General features: G+C 48.6%; 1 protein-coding gene across 1 annotated transcript in view; it reads left to right on the forward strand.

Annotated features, from left to right (window-relative positions):
* Positions 1-607: 607 nt before the first annotated feature.
* HK2 (hexokinase 2) overlaps positions 608-15,831 on the forward strand; it is a 60,281-nt gene continuing 45,057 nt past the window's right edge. The window contains exon 1 of the mRNA XM_079792354.1: positions 608-1,132. Coding sequence (XP_079648480.1) covers positions 1,070-1,132 — 63 coding nt within the window. The 5' untranslated portion in view covers positions 608-1,069. The remainder of the gene's footprint in view (positions 1,133-15,831) is intronic.

The raw sequence follows: 15,831 nt of genomic DNA on the forward strand, positions 1-15,831 counted from the left end.
GTGACCTTAGACAGGTAAGTCTATCCCCTAAGGGCCCTGTGCCTCAGTTTCCTCACCTGTAAACGTGGCTAGTGAAAGCCACATCCTATTAGTTTTGCGATGCCTGGAATAAAGTAAGCAGCAGCAGCGGTGGCTCATTTTGCATCAGCGTTGCGAGGATGGTGGAGCCACAATAGGTGAGAACCAAGACGCTTCAGAAATGTGACCTGCCAGCGGGGCTCCTCACATGACTGGGAGATGCCAGACTGTATCTCTCTCCTCTCAGAGGGCGTGTGCTGGTCGGGTGACCCGTCTTTCCAGTCGCCTCACACACCAGGTCTGTGATCACGCGCCCCCCACCCATAGTTGAGCCTGACCTGGCGGCGGCTCATGCGCCTTTCCTGCCCAGCCTCTTGCCACGGACCACACGTCGCATCCCGGCCGCCGGCCCCGCCCCCGACCCCAGGCGCGCCCCTCTGGCTTGCAGGCTCGGGTGTCTGAGCGGCCGCGCCCACGGGCTCTGCGCGCTAATTGGCTGCGCCGAGGCAGCGGGCGGTCCGGGGCGCACACACCCTCCCCGCGCAGCCAATGGGCGTGTACGCGTCATTGACTGGGCGGCCCGCGAGCCGGCAGCCCCTCAATAAGCCACATTGTTGCACGAAACTCTAGCGCTGGACTCCCGGGCCGCCGCTAGCAACGCCGAGTCACCAAGCCCAGAAGATCTGCGGGCGAGAGCAGCGCGCGTGTGAGCTGGAGAGGTCCGATCACCCCAGTGGAACCGGGTTGAGATTCTTCCCAAGTTGAGCCTTAGAGATCCTGTGGCTGAAGTTAGCGCCTTGACAGCGGGGCAACCCGACACGTCGCCGGGAGTGATTTTTTTGGGGGAGCCTTCTAGCGGTTGTGACTCCCCAAACCTGATTCTAGAGACCGGAGACCCTTCAGCCGGCGGGCCATCGCTGTTAGCCTTCTTTGCGGGCCGCTCGGATTCACCGCTCCCGGTCCCACCAAAGCTGTCTGACCGCGCCGCCCTCCTTCCCCACAAGCGCTCCAGTCTTGGTTTCCCAACTCGGCGCCGTCGGGCCGTGGCAAAATGATCGCCTCGCATCTGCTCGCTTACTTCTTCACGGAGCTCAACCATGACCAAGTGCAGAAGGTAAGTAAGCGCGGGCGGGGGTGGCTGGCTCGCCTCTGGCAAAGTTGTGTGGTCCCCGGCCCGCGCTCCCGGGTCCCGGCCGAAACTCTCCTTCACCTTGCGGGGGCACTCTTCTCCCCCATTCGGGGCGGAGGACGTGGGAAATGTCTCGGCGGCCGGGGAACTCCTGGGCATCGGGAGCCACGTCCGCTAGTCACGGGCTGGCCGGTGCGCGTGTGCTAGGCAGGGGGCTCGCGCTCGCACCGCTCCCCCGCCCCACCGCCCTGCGCGCGCTCGCGCTTTTCTTTTCCTTTTTTTTTTTTTTCTGGAGGGGCGGGTCACTTGGTCAGTAGTCTTAGATTGATGGGCCCACGTGGGAGGAGCCCCTCGTTCGCTGCCTGAATTCCGGCGAGAGCACGTGGGGAGAATCGTGGCTTGGGGAGCAGGCTCCGCTGCCGCGTGGGGCTGCCGGGACGCTCCCGCGCCAAAGGGCCGCGTTTTGGGGAAGTGTGGTTCCCTTAGGACTTCCACAAGGCCCTGCAGAGGTGGGCTTGGGGAGAGGCTGACCCGGGAGAGAGATGGGAAAGAGGCAGGGGAACTCCGCCCGCCGCGCCCCCTCCCCGGAACTGAGGTGCCCGGAACTGAGGCTCCGCGTGGGGCGTACATCACCTCCCCCAAGCTGCCTCGGAACCGCCCCGCCTGGGGCCCCCAGGGCCCGCCTCCAAGTGAGGGGCGGATTTGGGATGTTACTTTTGGTACTTCTGCAAGTTACTCGGAGAGGACCGACTGCTCCCGCGCCCGTCTCCCAGAGATTTTTGTTGTTCCGAAAATCAGCTTTTTCCTGACCTTGGCCCTGACCTGTCTGCCCACTTGGCTCTCAGCAGCCCCCACCTCCCCCTGCCCCCACCGGAGTCCTATCTGCGGCGCGGTCATTTACATAAGAAAGCGCCTCTGCCCGGGCCGCGAGCCTAGCTCCGCGTGCCTCCGGGTCTGGGTTGGGGGTGGGGCTGGGCTGGGCCCGAGCCGCTCTCCCTCTGGGTTGAATTGTTTCTCAAATGCTCTGGATTTCAGGATTGGCTCTCCTGGCCTTGGGCTTCAGCTAGATTTGAGAAGAGGGGATGGGCTGGGGCGGGGTTGGGGGGGTGGGGGTGGGGTGTCCAGTGCTGTGAGGCTATGACAGAGAATTGCTCAATTACCTCCTTGAAATTTCTGTGTTTTAGTGGGAACGTATTTTTGGAAAAATCTCTTGACATTGTCATGTGGTGGGGCAACCTGCTCATACTCCCATTTTGGGGTTCCTGAGAGTAAAGGATAGATGGTGGGTTGCGGTTTGGGTATTTTTAGAGCCGTCGCAGATGATCACTCACGTAAAGCATGGCGTTTCCCAGCCTCAGCCTGGAGTAGGGAGCAGAGGTTGGCTGTTTGAGTTGAGTTTTACTCTTCGTATCTACAGCTGTCACTCTCTAACTCATTCCTGGGATGTCGCCGTGCTCTGCACTTTAGTTCAGTTTATTTAAGAACATGCCTGTGGGCCGGCAGGATCTTGGCAAACTACTTTGGGCTTCTCTGCCCAAGGAGTGAGTTAACACTTGGAAGACTGTCATCCCTTGGCAAGTCCTAAAATACAAAGCTGTTGTATCTTTCCTCCAAGCTGGGGGTCTTCTTTGTTGGGCAAATATCCATCACCCCAGGACATTTGAATTCTTTTACAAATTCACTTTTTACCCAATCCAGAGGGAGGAAGTTAGGGAACTGTGGAGTTGTACCACTCTCCGGTCTGGAAGAGGGGGCCATCTCTTCGGAAAGAGAATTAGCCAGGGTATCTGGGAATGAGTTCTAATCTCTGTTTTGTGGTGTGGTTTTTTTTGTTTGTTTTTGTTTTTGTTTTTGTTTTTAAACCACGCGACCCCTGAGCACGCCACTTTGCCTCTTTGGACTGTCGATTTCTTTTTGTAAAGTGAGGATGACAACAGCGGCCTTGCCCACTTTATGGAGTTGTGATGACTAAGCACAGCAATGAGAAAATGTCCTTCTTCTAGGCTTCTCTTCTCTACCCTGGCAGCTAGCTTTCTCCTTTCTGCCTGCGAAGTGTCTGGGTGTATTTCCTCTAAATTACCAATGGGGGCAGAGTTGAGTCAGGCCTTTAACTCATCAGGTGTCAGAACCTAAGACTTTGCCTCCTGACTTAGGTGAGCATACTAGTAGCTATTTGATTCCAGCTGCAATTACATAGGAAGGAGGAAGAGAATCAGAGAGAATACCGTGGGAGTATCTTTTCATGTTGCCGCTAGAAGAAAGAATAGGGAGATAAGACATGATTTTAATTTTAGAGTCTTTTGAAAAGGCCTTGATTTGGATTCTGCAGAAATCTCTATCCTCTCACATCTTCTGGGTTGTAGTCTGAGGCATGGAAAGCTTAGGTGCACCTGCCCAGAACTAGCCCTGTCAGAGTCACTTGTCTCTTGATGGACAAGCCTAGTGTTTTGTGCCTTTAAAAGGGGAGTAAGGGCTATTTGTTCATTTTTGCCCATTGACACTTTGAAAATCAAGAGAAACACATAATAGCATGTACTGTTTTAAGCTCTTCACATATGTTAATTCATTAACAACCCCATGAGGTAGATACAATTATAATAAGTCCTCACTTACTATAATAGGCATGGCTCAGTGTTTGAGCGTTGACTTATGAATCAGGAGGTCATGGTTCGATTCCCAGTCAGGGCATATGTCTGGGTTGTGGGCTCGATCCCCAGTCTGAGGCGTGCAGGAGGCAGCCGATCAATGATTCTCTCTCATCATTGATGTTTCTCTCTCTCTCTCTGTTTCTATCTCTCCTTTCCTCTCTGAAATCAATAAACATATATTTAAAAAAATAATAGGCTCTATGACTTTAACTTAAATGATGTATTATGTGGTTAAATGAGGTACAGTTTGTCTCTTATTCTTTCAACTTGTAACCGAATACTTAGTATCCTAATACTGTCCCTTCCATGCTCAGAAGATAACTGATGGCAGTAGGAATATCTTTTAGCTTTTGCTAACCATTCATTTGTTTTGTATTATCAAACTTCTATTTCAGAGAGCTCTAGGAAGCACTTTGTTCTTTATCCCCGAATGAATTAAAATTCCCTCAGAGGCTCCTCAGACAAAGCCAACATTTAAAAAAACACACACATTTTTACTTTCAAAGTTAAACGTTTTCAGCACCCAGAGGAGTTTGAGGGCAGTGAGGGGCCCTTTTACAGGGGGAATCAAAACAACTCAAACCACGACAGTTTTCTCGAAAAAATCTGGCAGTCAGAGTAAGAGGATCTGAGGTACTAAAAGAACTCAAGAACCCCAGAAAACTGGCTTCCTTTGTTCAGATACTTCTGGTTTATAAGACAACTCTTGATAACAGGTTTCTCATTATCATTGTTGGGTTTTGAAGTCAGCAAGTTTGGTTTGTTTTCCAACACTGTGTGTTGTCTGTCTTAGCCTTTCTAAAGCAGTAGGCGGGCGGTGGGGAGTGGGGGGTGGCAGAGGGGGGGCAAATCAAATCCCAGAGTTCATTGGCTGTGTCTTAATATCACACTCCATGGGTCACAAGGCATGCTTCCTTGCACTTGGGTGGCTGTTTCTGCTAATTTCTAAAGCAGGTCTCTCCACCTCAGCGCTATTGACATTTTGGGATGGATAATCTCATGTGAGGGGCTGTCCCACCCTATCTCAGAGCAAGAATTCCACTCTACCCAAATTTACAGGGGCAAAACCTGTTTTATGTTGTTGTTGTTGTTACTCTTCCTTTAGAGCAGTAGTTTTCAAATATTCATAATGTTTGGAAACATTTTTGGTTGTTTCAAGGAAGGTGGGTGGCAATGTGTTATTACGTCTAATAAGTAGAAGCAAGAGGTGCAGCGAAACATCCTACAATGCACAGGACAGCCCCGCCACAACAAAGACTTTTCTGGTCCAAAATATGTACAGGTTGAGTAAAAAACTGTGTTAGAAGATCATGGTCTGTACTCTACCTCGCCCCCCCCCCCTTCAGTTTTACAGTGGTCTTACAGCCAGTTAGCAGCTGCAATGAGCACCATAGCTCTTAGCCCTCAGTGTGCCATGCCATGGGACAGTCATGGTGGGAGTGGCCTTTCACAAAAGATGAATTTAAGGTGATCTCTGCAGATCCACAGTAACGAGAGCATCTTCATTACCCCTGGCTGAAGGGTGGGCTACCTGGGTTACTGTTTTTCTGTCTTCAACCAGGAGCATGTGAGCAATATCAGCATTCCAGAAAGCCAGTGGGAGAGAAATCTGCTCAGTTGTCCCCAGGAGAGTCTCACCCTGCTGTTGCTGGGGTTTCCATGGAGGCCAGGCCGCTTCCAGGTGTCTGAACAAGGCAGGTGTGTGTGCTGGATGAACGTGAGCTCGGGAGCTTCCTTAGCTGGGAGCAAAGAAGAGGGGCCATTGACACCCACTTAGGGACAGTCCAGCAGTCCCTGGAGAGGCTTCGTGGTGAGGTATAGAACCAGGCTCCCTGGGCTTGAATCCTGGCTCACCATGGAACCGGCTGTGTGCACTTGGGCTGGTTAATTTAACCTTTCTAAGCCTGTTCTTCCTCTAGAAAAATGGAGAGTGTTTGGGTAACACCTTGATAGGGCTGTTGTAAGGATGAAATAGAGAGTTAATATATGTGAAGCTCTTAGAGCTGTGCCTGACACATGATCAATACTTTGTGTGTGCAGGATCAGTACATAGAGAAAGATACACTTAGATACCCTACTGCACTATCCATCTGGGCAAGAGCAAGATACACTACTTCTTTTTTTCCCAAGGGCTTTTAGGACATACAGGTTTGGCCCACTTACGCTCTCTGTCTGATGTCGGATTAGAGCAGAGGACAGGGAGGGTGGACGAATGGAAAGCTCCTAAAGCTGAGGTATAAGGAAGCGTCCTCATTGTCCCTTCAACTGCTAAACCCTTCTCTTTCTTGGACAGAGGAGACCCATCTTTGAGCTCTTCCTCCATTTGCTCTCCTTCTGGTTTTCTGGGGAGATAGCACCCCTACTGGGGAGTCTCTGGGTCGTCTTGGTCATTGGTGAGCCTCAGATTGAAGCGTCCTCCTTGGGAAGCCATGAGAGACACAGTTGCACTGAAGAGTCACAGCATTAGTTCAACCTCTTTCACTGTAGAAACCTAGTCCCCTCCTCGATGCCCCTTCCTGCCCCCCCCAGCCCCCCAGAGGGCAGAAGGACAGAGGCTCCCAGGGCAGTTGCTGAGGCCACTTTTGCTGGCGTTGGCCAAGGAGACACTTGCCCATCCTTCCTCACATCTGGCCCTGGCTCTGGCTCTGGCTTCCCATGGGAGAACCTGCCTGAGTTGCCCTGGGCTGTCATAGGTCTAGGTCATGGTAGGTTTTGGTCCTACTGACCCCTGTGGTTTCCCTGAAGGGAACAGTCATTCCCACATTGTTTTGTCACATTGGGTGTAGGGTCCTTAGCCATTTTGGGTCTCAGCAGAGAATTTTTTGGCCCTCATATATAGAATCTGGACTGTCCAGTGTGGCCCCTCCTGACACTGGGATGTCTGGGGTTCTTGACAGAATCAAGAGGACCTTCTGTGTGGGACCCACACTCTACTCCCCTCATCCCTGTCCAGCCTTTGTCTTATCTAAACCCAGTGGGGAGTCTTGGCTTTGTTCCCACGGGAACAGAAGCCAAAGAATCCTGTTTCCCCTGGAGTGCTGCCCTCTTTTAGTGGTGGCTGTGCTTTTTGCATTTTCATCTGTGGATCTGTATGCATTTCCTTGATATTCCTTCCTTGGAGGGACTTTGATTAAAACTTATCTTGGAATTAATCAAGAGAGTGAATCAGGACCGAGAACTTGGTTGTGGGAGCCCATGGCACCCACCCACTCAGCCATCCTGCCCCTCCTCACCCTCAGCTCAGCAGCCCCTCCCTGGAGAGGGTCCCTGTTTTTGAAAGGCCTTATTCCCAACCTCTTCCTTCTGGCATCTCCATATTGTCTGATAAAGGAATGAAGCCAGATAAGCCATCCGGCGGCTTTAATTAGGGTTAAATGAGGGCATTTGAAGCTACCACTTTCCATCTGAGGGACTTTCCCCTGCTGCTTCCTGCTTCCTCCCCAATTTTCCTGTCTCAGCCCCTCCCAATGAAGCCTCCCAGTCTTGTCCCATCAGTTCCTTTCCCCCTCAATTCCCAAAGGTCTTAAAACAACAAACAGCAGCACTTACCCAGTGCAGGGCCCTTTACTATAACTCAGGCCTTCCGCACACAGCCCTCCAGGGTAGACACTGTTATTACCTAGTATTCAGACAAACACACCAAGGCACAGAAGGTACTGTTCTTGCCCAAGGGCAAGTCAGGATTCAAACCCAGGCAGTCTGACTCCAGAGCCCAGACCCTAATCCCCAGCCTGGGGCTCCCGGGATAACTAGAGATGGCCAAGTTGTGTTTCAGCTTCATGGGATTATGAGTCGGGTGCCAGTTGAGAAGGAAGACCATTGGGGTTATCTAGTCCAGCCCTTCATTTTACAGATGAGGAACAGTGTCCCTTAGTGCTGTGCACTGGGGACCAGCCCAAGCTCCAGAGCAAGAACCCATTTGCTCGGTTCCCATCCTGTTCCTTTCAGCACCCTTTGTGCAGTACGGGCTCTCATTGTTCGGGCGTGGGTTCCCTGAAAAGAGAGGCAGGCTTTGCTTTGTGGCCTGTACCTGGGGTGACCCAATCATTTATATTGTCCAAACTCGGTCACTTTTTTGTTTTGTTTTTTGTTAATCCTCACCTGAGAATAGATTTCCATTGATTTTAGAGAGAGTGGAAGGGAGGGGGAGAGACAGAGAGAGATTTGAAAGTGTAAAGGAGAGGGAGAGAGAGAGACAGAAACATCAATGATGAGAGAGAATTATTGATCGGCTGCCTCCTGCATGCTCCACACTGGGGATCAAGCCTGCAACCCTGGGCATGTGCCCTGACTAGGAATCAAACCATGACCTCCTGGTTCATAGATTGACGCCCAACCACTGAGCCACACTGGCTGGGTCAAACTCGGTCACTTTTTAGAGTGAAATGAGGCACCATGAATAGTTATTCTGCTACCACAGTGTGAGCTGAGATTGTCCCAGGCAAATGGGACCTATGGCGGGTGTAATTGTGGGTGGGACGGCAGACTGGGAAGGTCTGGGGCTGAACATGGTGCAGAAGCACAGACACAAATGGATCTGGTCCAGCAGGTGGACAGTGGGCACCAGGTAAAAGTGGGGGCTGTCCAGGGGAGACAGAATCTGACCCTTAGGGGACCTGGGGTATTGGCCAGGGCAGACAGGTAGATGGAGAGGAAATTGTGCTGCTGCCAGGATCGTGGACAGCAAGGACCCAGACCTGAAGAACAAGGTCAAGCTCAGAGCCCCTGGCAGTCTGGAGGAGCCAGTCCTTGCCCTTCACCCAAGTTACTCTGCTCCTTTCTTTGGCACTCCCGTGGCCCCTTGTATGTAACCGTAACAAATACGTCTTGGGCACCGAATATATCTCGGTGCTGAGATAGCTGCTGGCATCACAAATATGAAGTTGGAAACAGGGAGTCAGTGTCTTCAGTCCTTTGGGACCCATGAGGGTGAGAGACACAAGGTGTCAGAAGTGCCTTGGCGTCATGGCTGGGGAATTTGGGGAGGCATTTGGGGAGAGGCCCTGAAGGGCAAATGGGAGTTTGTTAGGCCAGAGGAGGAGGACATTCTAGGCATGGGGTCAGCATATATGCTTTCCTAACCTTTGCAAGACAAACACTCCTCAGAATTGTACTGATGTGTGTGACAAAAAGCAGGGGTGGGTGGGTGGGTGGGAAGAGATCTACCAAAGACCTTGTATGCATATATGTATAACCCATGGACACAGACAATAGGGTGGTGAGGGCCTGGGGTGGGGGGTGCGGGCGGGCTATAGGGGGTCCATAGAGAACAAAGGGGACGTATGTAATACTTTCAACAATAAAGATTTAAAACTTCTTTTTTTAAATAAAAAAGATTTAAGTTATTATGAATCTGTATTTTATTACAGTGAAAGAAACTGCCTAATCCCTGCCCTGACCTTCAGTTGGTAATTATTTGCTGACATATTTGCCTCCCACCAATGGACTGAGCTCCTTGCAGGCAAAGCCTGGGGTTTCCTTGATGCCGGTGTCCTCAATGCCTGTCCTTGGCACATTCACTTTAGTTTTCATTCAATATGTGTGGGTAAATGAACTGTGCCACTCCCATGCACAACTGGGACATATTATTCCTTTGTACTGCTCCCCACACTCGGAACAAAATGTTTGAGGACAGGAGGGTCCCGTGGTGGTTGTCCCAAATGCCCATCTCTGGACCCCTGACAGGTGCTGCTGCCCGAAGTCTGTCTGGCTGTAATTTGAGGCAGCTCAGAGCAAGAACTGGAAGAACAGGAAACCCTGTGACTCACAATCGCGCAACAGGATCCTGGAGGAGTGCCTGTCAGCTCCACACTTACCCTGCCACCCAGGGTTGTTAGTACACAGCGCTCAGAGCTGGAGTCTCCCAGAGGTGGCAGGGTGGGCCTCTCCCCAGTCAGGGTCCGCCTTGTCCCATCAAAGAGTGTTGTGGCTTATCTATTCCTCTTGGTTAGCTGTGTTTCAGAGGACTGGAGCCTTAAAGGATCCAGGATCTGTCCCAGCCAGTGTGGCTCAGTGGTTGAGCATCAACCCATGAACCCAGAAGTCCCCGGTTTGATTCCTTGTCAGGGTACATGCCCTGATGTGGGCTTGATCCCCAGTGGGAGCGGTGTGTGTGTGTGTGTGTGTGTGTGTGTGTGTGTGTGTGTGTGCAGGAGGCAGCCTATCGATGTCTCTCATTGATATTCCTATCTCCCTCTCCCTCTCACTCCCTCTCTAAAATCAATAAAAACATTTTAAAAAACAATAGAATCCAGAATCTGCCCTGTCTTTTCCTCCCCCACTCATCTTTTTGCTGCTGTTTGCACAGCCTTTGTCTTCTCAGGAGTCTGAAGGCATTATTATTGTTTTCTTCTCTTTCTTTTCCTCTTTTCTTTTCTCTTCTTTCTTCTTCTTCCCCCTCTCCCCTCCCCTCCTTCCCTCCCTCCCTCCCTCCCTTCCTCCCTCCTTCCCTCCCTCCCTTCCTTTCCTTCGAGAAAAGAAGGGAGACAGAGAGAGAGAGAGGAAAAAAACACATTGATGTGAGAGAGAAGCATCAATCACTTGCCTCCTGCATGCACCCTGACCAGGAATTAAACCTGCAACCTCGGCATGTGCCCTGACTGGGAATGGAACCAGCGAACTTTTGGTGCATGGTACTATACCCAACCAACTGAGCCACACTGGCCACAGTGACATTATTATTAATGAGGTCACTGACAGCAGTTACCTGGCTTTCCTAGGATGCTTACACCTGTGCCCCAGCTTAGGGCATTCACCTGGCCACCAGATGTGTGGGTCCTGCCTTGGTTTGGGAAGCTTCTCCATGCCTTGGGTTCCTCATCAAAGATTTGTAGTAAAACACTGGCAAAGGAATTGCACAAAAAAATATGAAATTCTTTCTTTTAAAAAAATTTTTTAATTGACTTTTAGAGAGAGGAAGGAGAGGGAGAGAGATAGAAACATCAATATGCGAGTGAGACATTGATTAGCTGTGCATGGGATGATGCCCAACCACCTGAGCTACACTGGCCAGGGCTGAAATTCTTTCAAAACTAAGTTGCAAATAGGTGTGAGCACATAGTCATTGGAAGGCCATGTGTGACTACATTTAGATTATGGCTCTCCCCTCTGGTTTGACCTCTCTTGAACTCTGAACTCATTTGGCTCTCTGACCATGCATAGTGGATAGACTAGGGCTTAGTCAATGCCTTGCCCTTGTTTCTTCCTACATTTTCATTATTTATTTATTTATTTAATTAAAATATTTTTATTGATATCAGAGAGGAAGGAAAGGGGGAGAGAGAAATAGAAACATCAATGATGAGAGAAAATCATTGATTGGCTGCCTCCTGCACAGCTGTAACCTAGGCATGTGACCCTACCAGAAATGGAATCATGACCTCCTGGTTCATAGGTTGATGCTCAACCACTGAGCCATGATGGCTGGGTTCTTCCTACATTTTTTAATTGGAGATTATATACACAGGAAACAACACCACCCAGATCCAGAACATCTCAGCACCAGCATCAGCACTAACCACTACTTAATCACTATGCTGACTTGTACCAGCATAGGTTTATTTCTGTCCTTAGTATAAATGGATTTAAATATGGTGTCTCTCCTATGTATGTTGTTAGATGTGGTGGTAGGTGATGCATTCTTTACGCTGTGTAGTATCCCTGCCCTGCACCTCCAATCCTGTTTTGACTTGTTGAATTAAAACAGAAGAGGCTTGTCAAGAGGGTATGGTGCTTCCTAAAATTCTTCTGGAGAGGCTAGGTTGGAGCCATATATATTTCTTGACTATTTATATTACCTTATTGTATCTTTAGGACAAGAACACGAGTACTAGGAAAGCTTAAATTCAATCAATTGGTCTACTTGAGGTCTAGAAGAAGCTGAAAGGTAGGAATTAGCTAGTGTTCATCAGCACTTCCTAGAGAGAAGGCTTTAGTTACTAAATCAGAGATACCCAAAGATTAGAGGAAGTCCAGCGGTCCCTCTGTGTCCTTGGCCCTGACGCTTATATACTTATGGAATTGCTTTCTTATCCGGTTTGGTCACTTGAGTTCATTCTTCTACCAGGAGGGTGTGTCCTGTAGAAATGAGCATTTGTTCAATCATGTATTTCTGTCTGCTTACTAAAAGGCTTAGGTGATATGGTTCAGCTTCCAATAAAAAAAAATTCCTGGCATAAAAAAATTCCTAGAACAAGAGTCAGAACAGGCAGGAATGATTGCCAATAAAACTTAAGACTGAGGGTGGTTCATTGGAGTTGAGTAAAAGGACAGCTCTTGCCCCATTGGTGTGGCTCAGTGGTTGTGCGTCGGTCGACCTATGAACCAGGAGGTTATGGTTGGATTCCAGGTCAGGGCACATGGTTGGGTTGTGGACTCAATCCCTAGTAGGGGGTATGCAGGAAGCAGTTGATCAATGATTCTTTCTCATCGTTGGTGTGTCTATCTCTCCCTCTCCCTTCCTCTCTGAAATCAGTCAAAATATATATATATATTAGAGGCCCAGTACACGAATTCATGCACAGGTGGGGTACGGCTGGCCCTGCTCCAATAGGGACAGGTCGGGGATCGGGGCCGGGTCTGGGGAGGCGGGGGGCGAGAAGGAGACGGCAGGAGGTTGGCCAGCTGGCTGGCAGGCCCACCCGAATTTGCCCGATCAGGGCCAGGTTGGCTGTGGGAAGGGGCCGGCTGGCTCCACCCCCCTTATCGGGCTGGCAGTGGCTTTTTATATACATATATATATATATATATATATATATATATATATATTTATATTTATATTTTATAAAAAAAAAATATATATATATATTTTAAAAAGAACAATTCTCCTTGAGTTGGTCATTTTAATTTCATTGGTCTGTAGCAAGAGGCATAGCAAGTCTGGGCAGCCAGACTTCCTCCTGACATTAACCCTACAGAGAATTGACTGGCCAGTGAACAACAGTGCAACTTTACTCAGTGGGGTGATCTTTATGATCCTTCCTTCCCATGATCCCTTGATTAAAAGTAATAGGATTAAATCATACTAATTATGAAGGCATTGCATTCAGGAGGCAATGTTATATAGTGATGATGGTGAGTAGCTTTCTGGTCCTAGAATTCATAGTCTCCTTCCAGGATCTTGGGCTTGCCCACATCTCTGAACCTTTTCATATGATCTCCCTACTATCTCCAGGTCAACATATACCCACTGACTTATATATGTGTATATTCTTAACCCAGAAGCAAATTCCCCTGAATGCTGATCTCACAGACCACTTATTCATACCTGTGACACTCCCCACGGGGGCCTGACATTGTGCTTGCCTTTGTTATCTACTGAAACCCATCCCTCCATTTCAGAGACATTTATTGGGTCTATAATATGAGCTGAGTTCTGTGCTATCTTGTAACGTTCTAGGGAATAGGAACCTTGATTTCTTTAAAAGTTTATTTTGTGTGTGTGTGTGCATTGCTATTGTTGTACTATCCATCTCCAGAATTGATTTCTTTTTAAATTATGTTCCTGTACACCATTGTGCTTTGCATAAACTGGTTTTCAATAAAGGCTATACAATGGGAGAAGCTGGGGTCCCAGCAGTGGTCAGTGACTCAGGGGTTAGATACTGAACTGCTTTGCAAAATCACAGCTTTCTGACCCATTTTATCTTGAAGCGTGATGGAACACACACACACTTGCCATCTTACAGAGACAAATATCCAAAAGAACAAAAATATTCAAAAGAGACTAAAATAAAGCAAATACAAAAGCCAACAACCCATTTGCAATATGATAAGGGAAAGAAGGAATTCAAAGAAAGAAAGTAGAATCTTAAAGATTTAGATGTTGAAATGTAAGGTTTCTTCTTCACTTCCCTTGGAAATCGCCTAAGGCAGTGGTCGGCAAACTCCTTAGTCAACAGAGCCAAATATCAACAGTACGATTGAAATTTCTTTTGAGAGCCAAATTTTTAAACTTAAAACTTCTTCTAACGCCACTTCTTCAAAATAGACTCGCCCAGGCCGTGGTATTTTGTGGAAGAGCCACACTCAAGGGGCCAAAGAGCCGCATGTGGCTCGCGAGCCGCAGTTTACCGACCATGAGCTTAAGGTATTCAAGGTAGGATTTACAGTACTTTAGATAACCAACTGTCAAAGTTGGAATAGTGCTCTATTCTACATATAAATAGTTTGATCAGGACCATTTTCCCACTGGGACTCAGGAACCAGGCAGTAGCACCAGCCATTAATAGGAATCAGCCTGCAGGATGACACGGGCCCTTATGGACTTGTAGTAGGATTGCCATTTATTGTTTTTAACAGTAGAGTAAGGTGTCTGGGGAATCCAGATTCTAATCTCAAGTGTGTGGCCTCGGGTCAAGCCTATTCCCTGGCCTCAGTTTCTTTGAGATCCCTTTCTAGATCTCAACCCCCAGGCCATTCCTAACAGGGCTTCCGCATACCTGGCACGGGCTGTGTCTGTCCCACCAGGCTACTGTACACTTTGAAGTGGAGCCTCCTCCAGGGTGACCTTCTACTCCCTCCATTCCTTGCAGCGTTGCTGTGACATGATTTCCTCTCCATTTAGTGCTAGTCTGGAGGAAATGAGGGCCCTTAAGGAGATGGGCTTCCCACTTGGGATGCCGTCCTATTTCATAAGGAGTTTGGGGTTCATTTCCCTTTAGAGCTCTTCCTGCCTCTACCCATAATTTTGTAGAGGAAGTGTGTGTTATGGGAAGAAAGAAAATGACCCAAATTGCCCCAATAAGAAGTTCCAATCTCCTCAGTATTGCTAAGTAGATGTCCTCTGAAACTTCTGTCTCTTTCTCTTTAGTGCACACCCTTGTCTGTGCAGGCGGGTGGCCTTCCCATACCTCAGCCAGGCTTTGTTTCTGGCCTACCTCTGTTTCCCCAGCCTGGAATGACCTCTTCTTTCCCTTTTTCTCCCCAGTAGAGATTTAAAGAGAAGTGGTCCAGGGTAATAGGCCACACACCCACCACAGAAAGAGAAGGGACATGTTGGAGAAACAGCCTCTTTTTGTTAATCCCGAATGTGACTAAATAGAGTTAAGAAATGTCTTTGATCCTCCAAGGGTGCCAAGGGGACTCTGGGAGAGAAAGGAGAAGGGATGCAAATAAAAGGGGATTTATAGAGCTTTACATTCACCACCCCATTTATGCCAGTGACTGTTGTGTAAGGCTATGCATCCCTGCATAGGGAGGAAATGAGCTCAGATGGAGAGTGATTCATCCAATATCACACACCTATACACATGCTAGAGCCTGGATTTGAACATTGATTTTTCCGGTGCCACAGCCTGCACTTTACCACCAGCAGCTACAACATGAAGTTTGGCCTGAATGATTCTGCTTTGATAATTCCCAACAAGTACAAGGTTTGTCTTTCCATTCCCAGCACCCAGGATCAACCATTTCACGCTTAGCCTAATATCTTAACTATACGGACTTTCAAAGACCCCAGGCAGAAAAGTGGTAAAAATGACCTTGAGCAATGTTGGCCAGAACACAAGCCCACCATTTTCACATTATTGACTTGGTGTGTATTAACCGAAAGAGAGGGGAAGATGTTCAAGCACCCAGCCCTAAAAGCATCAATTTGGTTAGTTTGAAACAGATCTTTGGAATTCTTAATGTTTCTTAAAAAAAAACTCCTCGTGTCATTCTGATATGCAGCCAAGTTGGGAACTCTTGCCCCAAGTGGCAGCATGGAGGCTAAAACAGAAGTTATCAGGAAATAGATTTATCTTAGACTGAAGAAAAGCTTTCTAGCAAATAGAGCTGACCAACAATAGAAACTAACTTCGAGAAGCAGTGAGCCTGTTAGCTTGGAAGCATTCAAACTCAGGCCCGATGACTTATTGGGGTCAGAGAGACACACCAGACAGACTCGAATGCTGTCTGTGTTCAGTGGAATTAAACTTGTTTCCCCAAGGGCCTTTCCTTTCTAAGAGTGAGTATTTTCTAGCCTAAGTCTCCCAGTCCCGTGCACATTTGTTATCTCCTAAATGACTTTCTCCCATGACTTTGGGCTTGGTGCTC

This window comes from Cnephaeus nilssonii (genome assembly GCF_951640355.1).
Source record: "Cnephaeus nilssonii genome assembly, chromosome: 15".
NCBI classification, from domain to species: Eukaryota; Metazoa; Chordata; class Mammalia; order Chiroptera; family Vespertilionidae; genus Cnephaeus; species Cnephaeus nilssonii.